The sequence below is a fragment of the Bufo bufo genome, chromosome 5, assembly GCF_905171765.1.
Source record: "Bufo bufo chromosome 5, aBufBuf1.1, whole genome shotgun sequence".
Classification (NCBI taxonomy): domain Eukaryota; kingdom Metazoa; phylum Chordata; class Amphibia; order Anura; family Bufonidae; genus Bufo; species Bufo bufo.
Window position 1 is genome coordinate 451,395,612 of NC_053393.1, and position 17,865 is coordinate 451,413,476.

The following is a 17,865-nucleotide window of genomic DNA, read 5'->3' on the forward strand; positions in this document are numbered from 1 at the left end:
TAACGTGCTCTGATATTCTCTTCTTTAGGGTTCTTTTTGTTCTCCCTATGGACATTCAATCAAATATATTATATTTATAGAGTCACGTGTTAAGCCCTCTTTGATGTCAAGTGAAAAAGAGTTCTGTGTCGACAATACCTTTACAGTTTTCTTGGGGAAAGAGGTAATCCTACAATTAGAGCAACGTTCACATCTATGGAAACCATTAAAAGATAACCAGTTTTGTTTATTTAAAATGGTTTTGTTTTTTACCGAAGGGGCAATTTTTAAGCCCAAATTTGAGACCTTGTGATAGGTGATCTGAGGTGTACTTGTAAGCATTGGTCTGATTATCTTATCCCCCAGTAGATGATGCCAATATTTTTTGATGATTCTTTCCGTAACTTTATATTGTGCATGAAACGGTAAGATCATTCTCAAGGTTTCATCCATCATTTGTGTCTGCCTGGGAACAAAAAAATCTTCCCTTTTCATTATTCTAACTGCTCCCAAAGATTCCTCCAACACATGAATAGGATAATCTTTATTGAGGAACTGTTGTTTTAGGGTCTCAGCTTCTATTTCAAATTTCTCATCTTGGGTGCAGTTACGCTTCAACCTTCTGAATTGACTTTTTGGGACATTTATCAACCATCTGGGCAGGTGGCAACTAGTATACAGTATATAACCATTTTTTGCCACTGGTTTATGGTGGGTACTACATAGTAGTCTATCCTCCTTCACCCTAATATCAAGATCTATAAACTGTATATTCGTATTACTAGTGGTAGAGGTGAATTTGAGGTTTTTGTCATTTAAATTTATATTTTAGAGGAAAGCAACTAAGGCCATAGGTGTATCCTGCCACACAAAAATAATATCATCTATATAGCGCCGCCAGAGTACCAGACTCGTCCCCAGCAGTGGTTGTATGACGGCTGATTCCCACTGTGCCATGAATAAATTGGCATAACTGGGGGCGAATCTGGTACCCATGGCAGTGCCTTGGCGTTGTACATAAAAGTCCCCATTGAAGGTGAAGTAATTGTGGGTCAATATATATTTAACCCCTTCTATTAAAAAAGATATTTGTTCCCCTTTCATAGTATTGTATGAAACAAGTTGTTGATGGAGAGCCCCCAGTCCTTGTGTGTTATCAATAATTGTGTACAGGGAATTTACGTCCAACGTACCCAAAATCCATTCCTTCTTGTAATTGATTTCCTCCAATATTTTAATTATATCAGTTGTGTCCTTGATATATAAAGGTATGGTTTTTACAACAGGCTGTAGTAGCTTATCAATATATCTAGACAAATTGGAAGAGATGGAATTAATCCCTGATATTATGGGTCTTCCTGGGGTCTTCCTCAAATCTTTATGTATTTTGGGAATACAATATAGTACCTGTAGTCTTTTCTGGGTGTCCATAATATATTTAGCTTCCTGTTCTAGAAGGATACCAGAGACAGTGCCCTTTTTGCAATATTGTACAAGTCAATTAAAATATTCCTCTGTGGGGTCTTGTTTAAGTTTGATGTATGTCCTGGGGTAGATATGTGGATTGAACGTGGGAGTCTAGGATCATCCCCAGAAACCATGTTCTTGTGGAAGGTTTGAAGTTGGATTTGTTTATGTTTACTATCCACCTCAATCTGCTCAGTACTGATAATAAGGTGTTTAAGTCGTCTTCGGTTTGTTGATTGTTGTTGCCAATCAGGAGAAAATCGTCCAAGTAGGGGATTATCGTCAACCCCTCCTTCCTCAAGAATGCCATTTCCACTATCAACTTGGTGAAAATCCTTGGAGCTGAGGCAATTCCAAATGGAAGGGCTGTGAACTGATAATGATGAACCAGACCTCTGTTGTCTTTGATGGCAAATCGCAGGAATTTTTGGGATCTTACATGGATTGGGACGTGATAATAAGCGTCCTTCAAGTCCACTGTACACATCAAGGCGTTCTTCCCTATCAGTGGTATTGTGGACGCTAGGGACTCCATCCTGAATTTTTTGTAAGTGATAAATCTGTTTAGAAACTTTAGGTTTATTATTGTACAGAAAAAGCCCATCCTCTATTTTTACCAGAAAGATATTTGAGTAGAAACCCTTTCCCTGCTCTGGGGAAGGAACTTGGACTATGACATTCATCTTTAAAAGATCCTGTACTTCCTGCCAGATCTTTTCCTGGTACCGGTTTGATAAGAATCTGTTTGGGGGTTTTGAAGAGAATTCGATCTTGTATCCCGATTCTACAATTTCCTTGGTCCAGGGATTCTGGAAGATTGATTCCCAGGACGTAAGGAAATTTAACAATCTCCCCCCCACTCTGCCATCCTTGTTTTTCGCCAGGTTTCGTATGAGAGGAGGGGAGGAAACCCCTTCCTCTACCACCCTTGGGATAGCTCCAGCACCCCGACTTTCCTTTTCCCCTATTCGACCTGTCTTGACTTGTGGAAGAAGAAAAGAGGTACCTACGCTTATAGATTCTGTCTTCGGGAAAAACCTTTTTTTTTGTCTGAGGCCTTCTCTAAGTAAGATCTTGTCCAGCACTGGACCAAAGTCAAATTCTCCGTAAAATGGAATGGAGCAGAGCTTCATTTTTGATGTTTTGTCACCTGACCAACACTTCATCCAGAGTGCTCTACAAGCCGCATTGGAGAGACCTGGGTCTCTGGCAGAGAACCTCACTGATTCGGCCAAAGCATCTGCTAGAAAAGCTGTGGCTGATTTTAGTAGGAGTATAGAATTTACAATTTCCTCTCTTGATGTTTTATCTCCGATATGATCCTCCAGCTTGTTTAGCCAAAGGAACATAGACCTGACCACAGACATTGCTGCGATGTTGGACTTAAGGTTGAACATTGCTGCTTCCCATGACTTTCGCAATAGATTGTCGGCCTTCCTGTCCATAGAATCTCTTAACTAGGAGGCATCCTTGAAGTGTAATGATGGGTTTTTTATTCACTTTTGCCACCTGTATGTTTGTTTTAGGAATCTCATTGAAGATCTTAGATTCCCCCGGACCAAATAGTAGACGATTTTTGAATGAGTTACCCCCAAGTGTCTTTCAGGGTCCAACCACCACTCTAAATCCATATCCTTTATATACTCGTTGATAGGAAATGCATGAGTTTTTTTGACTCGTAGACGCCCAAACATTTCATCTTGAATGGTGTGAGATTTCTGCACTTCCTCTACCCCCATAGTAGCTCTGACTGCTTTCAACAGATCTGACATATCGCTCATAGAAAATCTTCTATTACTCAGAGGATTCTGCTTCAGAAGCCCCCTCCTAGTCTTCCCGTTTTTAAAGAGGAAGCATCATCGACAAGGTCCTTAAAATCTGAGGATGAAGGAGATATCAACTTTTTCCTTTTGGGAGGAGGATCCCCAGGAGTAGTAGACAATTGAGACAAGGAGGATTTTACTTCTTCCTGTATCATTCAAAATTCTTCCCTTAGTGAGCGAGTTACCTCACAAAAAAAATACTAGTAATGCAAACTTTGCACAATTTGGGTAATTATCCTGAAGCCATGTTACAAGAAATGCATTTGAGTGACTTCTTACCTTTTGTGCATCCTTTGAGAACTAAAAGTAAAAATGAATCAGGAGGCACTTCATATAAAAAGGGATCTACCCCATTTTATAATAGAACATAGTTTAAAGGAGAGGGGGGGGGGGGGGGGGAGTGGAATCAAGCAGACTCCCTGACCAACACACATGAAAAGTCAATAAGTAATCTTTCCACCAGGAACTTACCGATGGCGGCAATGGAGCGTTCGGCTCCTTAGGAGAACACGGGTCTAGTCCTGACAGTGTAGGGTGATCTGGCTGGGTCACTGTTTCAGCCCCCTTTATGTCAGCCAGAACACCACATACGGCCCTGCATCACTTCGTCCACTGGAAGTGACATCAGTATGCACACGAAGTGTTGGGCGCGCAAAACCCGGCTTAACCTACCAGAGGCAAGGCGGGAGATGTCGCCCAGATCCTCCTGTCCAGCGTTTGTAACGGACCACGGGAGGACAGGGGGGGGGGGGGGGGGGGGGGGGGGGGGGGGGGGGGGGGGGGGGACACCATGATCCCAAATGGTCCAAGAATCTAGGTAAAAAGATTTTCATCTCCCCGCATACAGGGAGATGTTTCTCTGCCCTGGCCTCTGTAGGCACAGGAAACACTGGTGTTGTGGGACTTAAACCTTTTTCTGTTCCTGCCCCTACAGAGGTCAATCTCCTTGTATGCCATCATGGTGATGCTAAGGAAAAATTTCTTAGAAAAGGACTTGAGGGTGGTCCCTCTCTTAAACCAGTTTCTGTCCCGAGGAGTAGGAGGCAGTCTCTCCATGGGTGCTGTCATAGGCGAGGGGGAAGATGTCTAACCCAAAACACCATTAAGAACTACAATTTGTACTGAACAAAAAAAAAAAAACTTGGTCAGTAAGGCCCAAAACAGGCTGGTCACTAAGGCTACTTTCACACTAGTGTTTTTGTGGATCTGTCATAGAAACGCTTCCATTACAATACAACCACATGCATCTTTCATGAATGGATCCGGTTGTATTAGGTCCTCTATAGCCATGACGGATCAGTCTTAAACACCATTGAAAGTGAACGGGGGATGGATCCGTTTTCTATTGTGCCAGAGAAAACAGATCCGTCCCCATTGACTTACATTGTGTGCCAGGAACTGTTTGGCTCAGTTTTGTCAAGCGGACAGCAAGACACAGCAGGCAGCGTTTGTCGCCTCCAGAGCAGAATGGAGACTGATCGAAGGCAAACTGAAGCATTCTGAGCGAATCCTTTTCCATTCAGAATGCATTGGTCCAAAACCGATTAGTTTGGACCGCTTCTGAGAGCCCTCAACGGATCTCAGAAACGGAAAGCCAAAATGCTAGTGTGAAAGTAGCCTAAGGGGTTAAATATTGTAGTCATATACAAGCTATAAATATATCCATGTTAAATAAATGGATCTATGAATTACTGCAACTCCTAAAGACAGTTTTTATACAAAATTCAAAACCCTCTTGTGGCAGACACAGAGCTGATTATTCCCACAAACCAGCTCCACAGTGAAGTACTGGGAGTGGTGACAGCATGTTAGGAAGATTTCTCAGTAAACTAAGTGAATCAATCCCATCCTGCTGCAGCAGTTAAGGCTACTGGTTGCACATGTGTGAGGAACGTTCTTGGTACAAATTAGGCACTTTAATACAAGTGTTTCCCGTTCTTTGAAGTAGACTGTCCAGAAGATTTGAATCATGAGGGTGCTGCAAACAAATCCATTACTCTTGGGTAATAAACATTTTTTATCAAATCTACAGTTGTGGTGCTTGTGACCAGCAGAAGACCCATGATCAAAAAGTTAATTTCCATAGATGAAACCTTATGTATGGATTGTCTACTGTAATACCAAATTGGAGGGATGAATTTATATTAACATTGTGTTCCAGACAGCCTCTGACTGCAAGAATGACCAGGTTGTAACCATTATCCATTTTAGACACGACACCAGTTAAAGGAAACACTTTATTAACAAGCATTTCTACTACAGGTTTATGACTTAGATGAAGGACCAAGCAGCAGCATACCAAGATATGGCAGACATTCAGAGTTAAGAAACTTATATTATTGCAGCCTTGCTTTTCAAAAGAGGATCACGCTCATTGCTTTTTTTGAAGAGAACATCTTTGATTTGACTGAAGTACACAATGATGCCTTGATCACTTCTTCCATCTGAAGCATTTGCAATTGGTTTATATTCCTTGTATTTCCTAGATGATAAAAGGCAGTTTGCTTAAGTAATACCAAGTTCTTCCTCAAATTGATAGAATCAAAAATATTACATGCAGCAGTTGTGCCCAGAAGTTTTGCTAGATTATAGCCAGTTTTAATGTATGGGCTCCCCACATGAAACACTGGCCTGCATTTACTAATGTGAGTGCACCTACACCTTGTTCTATAAAAGGATTCAATCTGGCTCATTAGGTTTAGAAATATTTTGGTGCAGTTTTCCATACATGCTTTGCACCACATTGGAAGGCTATGCCCCCTGGTCAAACAAACAGTGGAAAGTTAGTCAACTGTAAGTGGAATAAACAGTTGACTTTAGACAAAAAGGTGGGCCAGACTACCCAGAATTGTCCACTATTGCAATTTTTAGACGTTTTAATACAAGTTTACACTGTGTAGGCCAATCTCTAGAACACCTCAGTAGATTTCTTGATATCGCCTCAGGATTCCTGAGCAGACAAATGAAAATATTGGCACCAGCCATAATGTTGGTTGGAAGAAAGCGTTTGGAGCTGTAAAGAGATACTAAGGTCAAATAGAAAAGCCAAAATGAATGTAGGAGTATGAACTTACCTGTAAAGGGTGATACCAATCACTACAGCAACAAGTGCAATTAATGTGAGGGGAACAAGTACTGCGGAAACAGTCTGCTGCGTTTTAGAACCTAGAGGGGAAAAGGGAAATCTACATTATGTCTTGATACCTTATTTGAGAACTGTTGTACAAATGTAATAGTTGGATGCAAGTGACCATCTTCAAGTCAAGCTTTTGAAAGTTAAAGGATACATTATGGTTGGGAGAGGGTAGTCAGAGGAAGCAGATTGGACTAACAAGCTGCACTGTGACTCCTTGTTGTGAATGTTTGTCTAGAATATGAAGAGGTGAAACTCACTTGAAAGGGTTCTCCAGGACGTCTGGCAGCATCATGTCCTAGAATGTGAGGAGCACTGGTTGCCACCGTGTTGGGGGTGGGGAAAGAGAGAAGAGTCTCACTACACTACACACTGGCACTTACATATACTAAGTATTAGTAGGTTCTTCTGTCAGACATGGCATATAGGCAGGATCACATCATTACCATCTATTGTACAAAGGTGCAGAGTGTAGTGAGGCCCCTGCCCCTCACCCCCCAGGCAGCTTCACAAATAGTGGAAACCAGTCTTCCTCACATTCTAGGACAGACAGCCATTTTAAAGTAATTCCCAGAGAACCCCTTTTACATAAGCCTATGTACCCATGTTTCAGGTAATTGAATGAACCAGATGTTCCTGATCATTACCCAATAATCAGTGGAGTTAAGAGATGCATTTACATACAGCAACCACCTCTGCTGTATGGGGGACAAGCGATTGCTACAGCCATTGTTTGCGCCCATACAGTTTCAATTTTCTGGCACCAGATCCAGTTTACACAGAAACTGGTCCTAAGAGCTAGCTGAAAGACCTAAATGCCAATAGCTTTTGCACCAGGCAATTATTGGGATCAAGAGTTTCTACAAACACTCATCCCTAATATTTGGGATGATTATCTGCATGTGTAAAAAAGGCCATAACAGTTGAGACAGCAATTTGCTGTATTAAATTTGTAGAACCCTGAAATGTGCCTGATGAGGTTAACATACATTGGAAGCTTTTAGAGTGTGAGCTACTTCAGGCTGTCAATCCTATGGACACTAAAAAACCAATAGGGTGTCACTTACCACCATCTATAAACACCAGCGTACTAGCAAGAGCCAAACTTGCACCATCACTTAGTGTGATATTTACACAGTAAGATCCTGGCTCAAATGCTCTTCTTAGGATCAGCAAGCATTGATCAGAAGATGGAACTTCATCACAAACCATGTCCTGGGGAATCATGCAACTAGCATCTGAGACTACCGTGCAGGCATCTGTAGGCAGACTGAAGGAACAAGGTTATCAAACACAGGGAACATTAGTCTTACAGGGAGTTGGTCTTCTGTTTGCCAAGACATACCTTCCTTCGCAAGTCACCACAAAGTCAACAAGAGAGCCTTCGGTCTGAGATGTGGGTACTTGGATGCTTGTCATTTCAACAATGTTCACCTCAAGGATACCATCTGAAGTTGGAAAGAGCAAGTCAGATTCTAGGCACAGTACATTCTAAGCCTAGCTGTATAAGTGACCGACAACTTACCTACAACTGTAATCTTAGTGCTGTAATAACCATATCTATATATGAAGCAACCAGGAGTAGAAGTGGTGTATGGAATGGCTGTATAAACAGTGGTAACGTTTGGCATTTCAGTTGTCAGTGGTAAAGTTTCAGTGTCAAACTGTGGTAGTTCTGTTGAGTTATCTGCAAGGGGAAGGGGGAAAAATAAAATAAAGATTTCCTCATGCACATATGGCTCACTACCTTTTTTGAACAGAGGATTACCTGTAGCACCGGCAAAACCCACACATTATGGACACAAGATCAATCCCACTGCCCAATACCATTTGTGTATCTCCTAAGCAAACCTTAATGGGTTTCCAGGCTCCTGATATTAATGATCTACCTATGGATAGGTCACTAATATTCAAACAGGGAGGGTCCAACACCCTGCACCCCCATGCTGGAACTAGCACTGTAAATGGAGCAGGAAGCTTAGTGGTTGTGCCAGGTTACTTCAGTGGTAGCTGAGCTGCAGTAATCCCGCGCAGCCACTACACTCAGCCATGCTTCCTGTTCCTTTTATAGTGCTAGCGCCAGAGGCTGCAGGGAACAGCTGATTGGTGGAGTTTGGGTTGTCAGTCATTATTAGATATAATGACCCGAGGATGGTTCATCGCTTAAATGGGTTTTCCAGGCTTCTTACAGTGATGACCTATCCTCAGGATAGGTCATAAATATTCAGTCGTTGAGTTTCCAACACTCCACACTCTGCCAATCAGCTGTTCCCGGCAGCCTCTGGCCCTAGAGTCAATACTTTGACTAGAACAAGAAGCACAGCTCTGTAGTGGCTATGCTGGATTACTGCAACTCAGCTACCACTGAAGTAAATGGGAGCTGGGCTGCAGTAACCTGGCACAACTACTATTCACAGTGCTTGGGGTAGGGTGTCAGACCCCCACCGATTAAATATTAATGACCTATCCTGAGGTACATTATTAATATCAGGGGCCAGGAAACACCTTTAATCATAAAATATCAAGCTTAGATACATTTGCTTTTATACAACTCACCTGTAGAATTGGAAGTGGTGAAAGTACTGGTGGTGGTTGGTAGAAGTTGTGTAGGGATTGAAGTGGGTGTAACAGGTTTACATGGACCAGGAATGGCAGCTTTGATGGTCAAGTTAGCCCTAAAGCTTCCAAGCATGGTATAAATATGACTAGAGACAGGGTTATTGGAAACAGATGACCCATTCCCATCACCATAGTCCCAATCAAATGTCAATTCAGAATTCTTGAGATAATTGCTTGGATCATGGATGTGGATGTCAAATTTGATTGGTGAATCTTTAATAAAGATGCTGTCTGAGGAATTCTTGTCATTCTTCTGTGTAAGGTTCACATAAAATGGAATTTGATCTATTAAAAAAAGAAGTAGTCAAATTTAGAGAAAAAGTGTCACCATGAAAGTCTGCAGGCAGCACGTTAGAGCTGAGCAGATTGTGGGACACTATTTAGCAGAACACGCAAGGTGTTTATTAAGACTAGCATTTTAGACGCCGTTTTAAAATATCCCTTGTGCTGGCAGTGGATATGCCTAAGACATGTAGAGGTGCTGGCCTCTACATAATTTTAAGTTTAAATCTATGCCAGGTTTCTTGCTGGCTTAGATTTAGACTATTTTCTATCCCTAAAACAGGCATAGAAAATTAATGAGATGGGCCTGCCAGTCCTCTCTCCCCCACCCCTCCTCTTTTAGACCTGGCATGAGCAGGGAAAAGTCAATTCGCTGTGCAAATAACTTTTGCCACAATCTGCGACAGTCATATGCCAAAAAAATAAAAAAAGCTGTTTAATAAGCGACGCCCATAATTTGTACATTTAAACTTATGTGCAGGTGTCATTTGGGTGGTCCCATCAGTAACAGTCTTCCCTGTATGTCTACTCGTATAGAATTAGCTGCCAGTCACCAATTGACCTAAGCACATGAGTCAATCATAGGAAGAGCATAAAAAAATATATATATTTGAAACAATGATCGTTGTGTGAGCTGATCGACATATGCATGTTGGAGAATATTCATCCTAGCTTGTAATTTGGTTAATAATTATCCTGGACATTGGAGTCAAGGAGGCAGTCCCATCAGTAATTAACAGCTAAATTCAGAACGTGCAGGGCTGTGCCTTTAGAGGCATTTGATCATAATAGAAGTCTGTGCTGCAAAACGGATCCGTATAGACGGGACAGATCCATTTCGCAGCCGACAGACTTCTATTATGACTAAATGAATAACAGAATGCCTCTAAAGGCATAGAATGCAATACAGTCCGTAGTAACGGAATCCATAATTCACCTTTTACCAGTAACAGAAGCGTGAACGAATTTCAAAATGAAATTCGGTCATATCTAGCAACCACCACTGTTCAAATGCTGAATATTTGGTGCCTTTACATAGATTTAATAGCTTACCAGTTACAACATAAATGCTGCTTGCTGTAGCAACTGGGTAGTGGTTCCGAGAACCTCTTCTAAAAGCCTTGACCTCCATCATTTGCGTTCCAGCAGTGATGTTCGTAGTATTAATGGACAAAGTAGTAGATGATCTCCCAATCGTTCCGTAATATTGGCCTGACAAGAGAGAACACCATTCTTCAATCTGAGGCATGTGAACAAGAGTCATCTACATGTGCAAACCATTGTACATTCTATAAAATAATCTTTGTTTTCAGTCCTTAATGGTGATCCAACTTAAAAAGGTATCCCCACCATAACTTCACCTGTCCACAGGACATTGGACCTCATTCAGGTCAGTCTGCTGGAGACCCTGTTGACTTGAACCACCATTCAGGACCGGTAGGAATGAGCAAAATAGTCTTTGAATTCTTCATCTGAAGTCAATTTGCATACATTTTTATATTGGCTCCAGTAAGCTTAAGTTATTACTTGATGAAGTCGAGACTTTGTGCAATAACTGTATTAAAAAAAAAAAAAAACTCTGCTCATTGGAGCCAATACATTCTAATACTGTATGGAGCTCCAGCTCCACACAGTATTACAACAAAGTTTTATGGGAATCAACTTCAGACGACGCATAAGTAGTCGGTTTGCTCATCCATAGTGATTAGCTCTCCATTCAGACAGTCATCCATGCACACTGATAGACAACCCTGGGATTCATCCCATTCTTGTGATCAGTGGTCAGACCCTGCTATACTTACCTATACTGTAGATAGGTGATTTGTCATGATTGGACAACCCCATTTAAGCCCACAGAATACAGTAAACTGGAAGTCACCACGATCACATTTATGACTTGGTCAGTGACTAAGACAAAACCAGCTGTGAATCTAAACAGAACAGGGGCTGATCTCTTTGATACCTAAAGTCTGTGGAGACTCCAATCCTGGTTTTGGCTCTGATCAAAACACTTTAGTGTGAATAAGGCATTACTCCAAACATAAAAAGTGCAAGTTTGTAGTGAATGAACCAATAGACCAGGGATCACCAACCTCGGGCACTCCATCCATTTAGAGACTACAACCCCAGAATGCTTGTCACTTCTGTGGAGTTAGAACAAGTCAGTCATGTTTGCATGATGGGAGTTGTAGTTTCACAGCAACTGATGTACCAAAAGGTTGCCGATCCCCGCTATAGACCCTGCTTACAGGCTTCTGTGGTGTATGCAGTCAAATTCGGGTATGGTCTGTGGTAGCGGGATCCATAACGGGATTCTTCGATAACTCAAACCTGTATGCCAAACTTGAAAAAAAAAAAAACCTGTTTGCTCATCACTAATTCTGATCTTTGATTCAAGAACTGTACAAAAAAAACTGGATATGTGGCAGCACCCTTACCAGGCAGAAGGTCTTCTCATGAAACACTGAGGCTTCACCTACACTTTACTGCCCATAGGGAATGCAGCAAGTATCTACTTTCTACCATAGAGCTAGATAAAGATCTCTGCTTAATCTCTAATAAGTAAGACACTCCAGTACAGTTTAAGTTACAGCCATGGATAGGTTATCAATATCAGGTCAGTGTGTGGGATGAAGGGGGGGGGGGGGTTCCCCCCCAACATCCCCTCCAATCAGTTTACAGCAGTCACCAGCAACTCAGTGGAACAGGTCCAAACATGTGCCACTTTCACACTCAAATTAACTTTGGATTCTACAGGGATAGAAGCGCCAATACAAGTACACGTGTTCTTCATGCCTTGATCTTTACTGTAAATCCATAGTTCTCATTGGACAGAAGATGGTCAGATACCTGTAGGTGTAAAGCACCCCAAGTAGATTACAGGCACTACACAAGAAACATACCTTGAGTGGAGAAAATGTAAATGAAGTTGTGTCGCCTCCAGCGAGGGGGATGTGGAAATGGTCTGCCATCTGGAAAGCTGTTAGCAAAGCTGCAGTTTCCTTTGTTACAGAAATCTATCCACTTGGTCCAGTTATACACATATTGGTCTGGGAAGCTGGAGGAAACTAAATAGACAACCTTGTAAAATGTCATCTACACATCTAGATATACAACATTCTGTAGTCTCACTGTATTTACCATTTCCACACCCTCTTTCATAGACAATGTCTCCATCTTCATTTTCCTTCTGACATCTGGGAAACTGCAGGTTGACAGCAAAAGTGATGTTTGACCCTATCAGCGCAGGACTGTCACTGGTCAACAATGCCACAACCTTGCCACCTAGACAAACATATGAAGTCAGCAGGATTTTAAGTCACATGCATTTTATTACAGTTATATCTGAAGTAATACCTTTCCAGCAGTTTTCCCATCTTGTATCCCCAGACTTCCAGGCAGGGTACAGTTTCTCATTCCACGAGTTGGTATCAGGAGACCAGCCATTTATGTGGTTGCCGGGACCTCTAGAGCCAGATTTCCTTCCAAACTCCATTACATCCTGAAACCCTGTTAAGTTACATATTGGGATTGAATAGATATTGATTGCAAAACCAATGTGTTCTAAAAAGTAGATGATAGCTGGATCCGTGCATGGACTTAGATGTTCCCCATGTTCTTTGCCAGTAAGACATTGAGAGTTCAGCATGTTATGTAGTTAGCAGTTCTATGGAGTGAGCTGCAGCTTCCATGTCCTGTATACTACCCCTATAGCTCAAATACTGGACAGTAAAGCTACTTGTCCTAATACTACACGTAGTGCAACACTAACCATGTATGTTTCAGGGCCCCCTTCACAATGCTACCACAGCTCTGCTCATCTATGGTCAGCTCCAGATTTTAAACAGAACGAAAAATGAAGTATCAGATCCATCAGATGAACCCCATCGAATAATAGTGTTCAGTTTCCCCATCATAGGTCTGACCACAAGTAGTGAAACAGACTGCCATTTTGTGCAACTTCCTTATCTGCAATGTCTGGCCAAAGATTTGTCCAATAATGATCCCATTTCATCCATAGTCTGGTTTCATATGACATCTATGACCATTTTGAACATCCAATATGGACTAACATTTATAGCTGCAGCTAAGGCATTGTTCAACCATCCACCAATGTGCATGGCCACCATTCATGGCCATGTAGGAAGATTGCCAGACTCAACCTGCCATCAATGAGGGGAGAATACTCTTTTTTTTTTTTTTTTTTTTTATCTGCTGTGTCACCATTTGCAATGCAAAGGGCCAAGATTAGGGGCAAATCCATGATAAAATCCACAAACATATTCCAGTGCAAAAACCATACCCAGTCAGAAAACCCACATAGACCGCCATATACATGTATGGTCACATGAACATAGGCTACAGATGTTCTTCAGTGGAATTGCATGCAGAAAATCTGCAGCCTAGTACATTAGTAAAAATATATACATTCACACATATATTCCAAATGCTGCATAACATTTCCGCAGCAGAACCTGTATATAACCTGTGCTGCAAGTTATAAGTTTACACCATTTACCAGTTTCACCTTCTGCATTGTAACGAACCCACAGCATTTGCACTGAAAAGTTATGCAACAAAATTAAAGCCTTTTCAGCAGAGATTTTGATGTAACAGAAATCCTGCAGCAGATACACACGGTACACACTAACATTCTGTAGAAGTTGAATACTTAGACATAGTTTAAAACAGAGGACTTAACACTTCACAGTATATTAGCATTTAGCAAGCACAGGTGTTACACAATATATATATCAGTTACACAGTCTGAATGTGTAGGTCATCAATATACAGATGTAGCAGAGCTAAAAGGGATAGTTACCCCATTAAGTAAACATGGTAAACTATTTAGACTTTTTCCAAAAGTTTTCAGTGGCATCATCAGCTCCTTTTAGCTCTGCTACATCTGTACAGTCTGGATCTTGTAGCACTACTGCTGCTAACCCCCCACTGTATACACTGACACATGACAATGACCATGTTAGACCCTCACTCACGTTTTCCTGCCTGAATGCTGGAGACCAGGCAGAGCACCACCAGACCTTCCACTACTACAGGCAACATCCTGGAAGGGGAATGAGCTGGGCAGGGACCTGTGCACCAGCATTTAAACTGGGCTCAACAAGTCACAGCTGCACTAAATAGCAGTCAGTCCCCATGATCCCTCCTCCTGTTTATGAAAAGCCTGCAGGCCCATCATGTGATGGAATTAGGGAAAGATGGCTGACTTCAAGTAAGCGTACGTTCACACTAGCGTTTTTCTTTTCCGGCATAGAGTTCCGTCACAGGGGCTCAATACCGGAAAAGAACTGATCAGTTTTATCCCCATGCATTCTGAATGGAGAGTAATCCGTTCAGGATGCATCAGGATGTCTTCAGTTCAGTCATTTTGACTGATCAGGCCAAAAAGAAAACCGTAGTATGCTACGGTTTTATCTCCGGCGAAAAAAACTGATGACTTGCCTGATCCGGCATTTTTTTCCATAGGAATGTATTAGTGCCGGATCCGTCCGTCTGCGCAGACCGATAAAAAGGTGAAAAAAATTAATGCCAGATCCGTTTTGCCGGATGACACCGATTTTTTTAACTGATCAGGCATTTTTAAGACTGATCAGGATCCTGATCAGTCTTGGGCTACATGCACACGACTGTTCCGTTTTTTGTGGCCGGCAAACCACGGATCTGCAAAAAAATGGAAGCCGTCCGTGTGCCTTCCGCAATTTGCGGAACGGAACGGGCGGCCCATTGTAGACATGCCTATATTTTTTTTGCGGGTCCTCGGAACGGAGAAACAGATGCGGACAGCACACGGATAGGTGTCCGCTTCTTTTGCGGCCCCTCGTGTGCATGAGGCCTTACTAATGCCATCAGTTGGCATACGTTTTGCCAGATCACTCTGCCGCAAGTGTAAAAGTAGCCTCAGGCCTCTTTTACATGCCGTTTTTTGCGGAATGTACTCTGTATGCATTCCGTTTCCATATTTCCGTTTTTCTGTTCCGTTGAAAGATAGAACATGTCCTATTATTGCCCGCAAATCACATTCCGTGGCTCCATTCAAGTCAATGGGTCCGCAAAAAAAACGTAACACATACAGAAATGCATCCGTATGTCTTCCGTATCCGTTCCGTTTTTGCGGAACCATTTATTGAAAATGTTATGCCCAGCCCAATTTTTTCTATGTAATTACTGTATACTGTATATGCCATACGGAAAAACGGAACGGAAACACAGAAAGGGAAACACAACGGAAACAAAAAAACAGAACAACGGATCCATGAAAAACGGACCGCAAAACACTAAAAAAGAACATACAGTCGTGTGAAAGAGGCCTTAGGGAAAGATGTCTGACTTCAAGTAAAGGTCCTTATATGCTTATGAGTCACTCCCTTGAATCTCAGACTCAAATTTTTGTATATTTTTATTTTTGCAGAAGATATATCAAAAGACATTTGTATAGAGAATCAGACGTCATTGTAAGAAAAAGTGATCCAACCACCAAAACAGCAACAGAAAGAACTTGAATCCAACAAGTGAAATCACAATATGACTGTTTTCAAAGTTACAGAACTTTTGAAATATGTTGGATTTTTTGTAATTCAAAATCACATGAGAATGAAACTGCATGTACACATGGTATGTCAGGCAACGCTCATAGTTCAGTATTAATCCTCATGCACATGACCGTATGTATTTTGCGGTCTGCAAATTGCGGATACGCAAAACACGGATACTGTTAGTCCATGTACAGAAGACAAAGGTCACATGGCACTCACCCCGAGAGTTAAAATCTTTCCTTTATTTCAAAATGCAGGTACATGGAGACATGGACATATAGGTGACGGCCGTTTCGTGCTGGCGTGCAGTTCGTCTGGTCTACAGACACACAAATACGTGTGTCACAACCCTTATAAGCACTTCATTAAGACGCAATTATAAAACGCATGAAAACACATCCTTGTCTACAATACTTCAAATAAGGGATAGAAAATGTGCGACTTTTTTTAGAAAGACAAATACTTCTGTATACATCTTTTTATTTTTTCACGTGTCTACTCCATATTTACAGGAACGCACTTATGTCATTCCTGTCGTACAGACCCAAAGGTCCCAGGGCTTTAGTTTTTATGATGATCTCTGCCTCCTTCTTTGGGAGGGTTCTCTCCGTATTACCATCTCTCTGTGAATTTTACAGACGCATCAGACCGCAAAGACGACCGGTAGAGACTCCCCTGCATAACGGAAATGGGACTGATCCGTTTTGCAGCCTATAGACTTCTATTATGACGGAATGAATAACGGAATGCCTCTAAAGGCATTCCGTTATGCATTCCGTCATAGAATTGCATTATGGTCCGTGGTAGCGGAATCCATAACGCAATTCTGCTTTTACCATCAAACAAAGCGTGAACGAATTTCATAATAAGAAATTTGCTCATCTCTAACGACCGGCAATGTACCCCCGGAGCCAGTTGTGTCCCTTTGCTAATTTGTTGTCATATTGTCATTTTACCAGGACGTCACGCACATTTTTCCTAGGTCTAAAGGAGATAAGTGGTTGTTGATTTGCAACTTTGACTAATAGGGGGTCATTCTCTACTACATGCCAATTTTTTCTGATAAAGGCTCTGACAGCATCAGACATGGGGCTATATTGGAAGGAGAAGGTAAAGCGTCCATTCAGTTTTTTTCTTATTTTTGATCGTTTCTTAAGGCCTCATGCACACGACCATTCAGTTTTGCGGACCATTCCAATTGCGGATCTGCAAAAAACGGAAGCCGTCCGTGTGCCTTCCGCAATTTGCGGAACGGAACGGGTAGCCCATTGTAGAAATGCCTATTCTTGTCCGCAAAATGGACAAGAATAGGACATGTTATATTTTTTCTGCGGGGCCACGGAACGGAGCAACGGATGCGGACAGCACACGGAGTGCTGTCCGCATCTTTTGCGGCCCCATTGATGTGAATGGGTCCGCACCCGAGCCGTTATGCGTCATCCGGCTCGGATGCGGACCAGAACTACGGTCGTGTGCATGAGGCCTAATAGAGATGTTTGATCTTTTATCTGTGCTCTATTTAGGGATTGTTGTATTATTTTCTGTGGGTAACCCCTAATTGTTAGGCCTCATGCACACGACCGTGGTGTGTTTTGCGGTCCGCAAATCGCGGATCCGCAAAACACGGATGGTGTCTGTGCGCGTTCCGCAATTTGCGGAACGGCACGGACAGCCTTTAATATAAATGCCTATTCTTGTCCCCAAAGCGCGGACAAGAATAGGAAATGTTATTTTTTTTTTTGCGGGGCCACGGAACGGAGCAACGGATGCGGACTTGCCTGAATGCCGGATCCAGTGTTCTGCCAAATCTCTATACCTTGCTGAAAGTCTATACCGGAAGTGATGCGGTCGCAGAGGAAGTGAGGAGATCGCCAAGGAATCAGCTGGAGGAGGGTGTGCACGGCGCTGCCCTGCCCAAGCACACAAGCAGGGGTAGGGAGATCTGATGAAACATTTTGCGCTGCAAAATCTCTATACCCCTAAGTGCGCATGCGCGGTGTACGAAGTA

The 17,865-nt window shown here is 42.2% G+C and overlaps 1 protein-coding gene across 1 annotated transcript; it reads right to left on the reverse strand.

Moving 5' to 3' along the window:
- Positions 1 to 5,585: 5,585 nt before the first annotated feature.
- LOC121002277 (protein QNR-71-like) lies at positions 5,586 to 14,458 on the reverse strand. Its single transcript, XM_040433667.1, has 11 exons — positions 14,301 to 14,458; positions 12,661 to 12,813; positions 12,445 to 12,588; positions 12,207 to 12,371; positions 10,357 to 10,515; positions 8,959 to 9,306; positions 7,928 to 8,089; positions 7,748 to 7,850; positions 7,470 to 7,672; positions 6,344 to 6,434; positions 5,586 to 5,751 (listed from the first exon to the last, which is right to left on the reverse strand). Exons 1-11 carry the CDS (start codon positions 14,365 to 14,367, stop codon positions 5,601 to 5,603), a joined length of 1,746 nt encoding a protein of 581 aa, XP_040289601.1. The 5' UTR covers positions 14,368 to 14,458; the 3' UTR covers positions 5,586 to 5,600.
- Positions 14,459 to 17,865: the final 3,407 nt, after the last annotated feature.

Excerpts from the sequence above, each read along its gene's own strand:
- LOC121002277 (XM_040433667.1), bottom strand. The coding sequence starts at position 14,367 with ATGTTGCCTGTAGTAGTGGAAGGTCTGGTGGTGCTCTGCCTGGTCTCC. Across the intron at positions 10,516-12,206 it reads TTACATTTTCTCCACTCAAG|GCCAATATTACGGAACGATT; the intron begins GTATGTTTCTTG and ends CTCTCTTGTCAG. Across the intron at positions 5,752-6,343 it reads ATTGGTATCACCCTTTACAG|GAAATACAAGGAATATAAAC; the intron begins GTAAGTTCATAC and ends TTTATCATCTAG.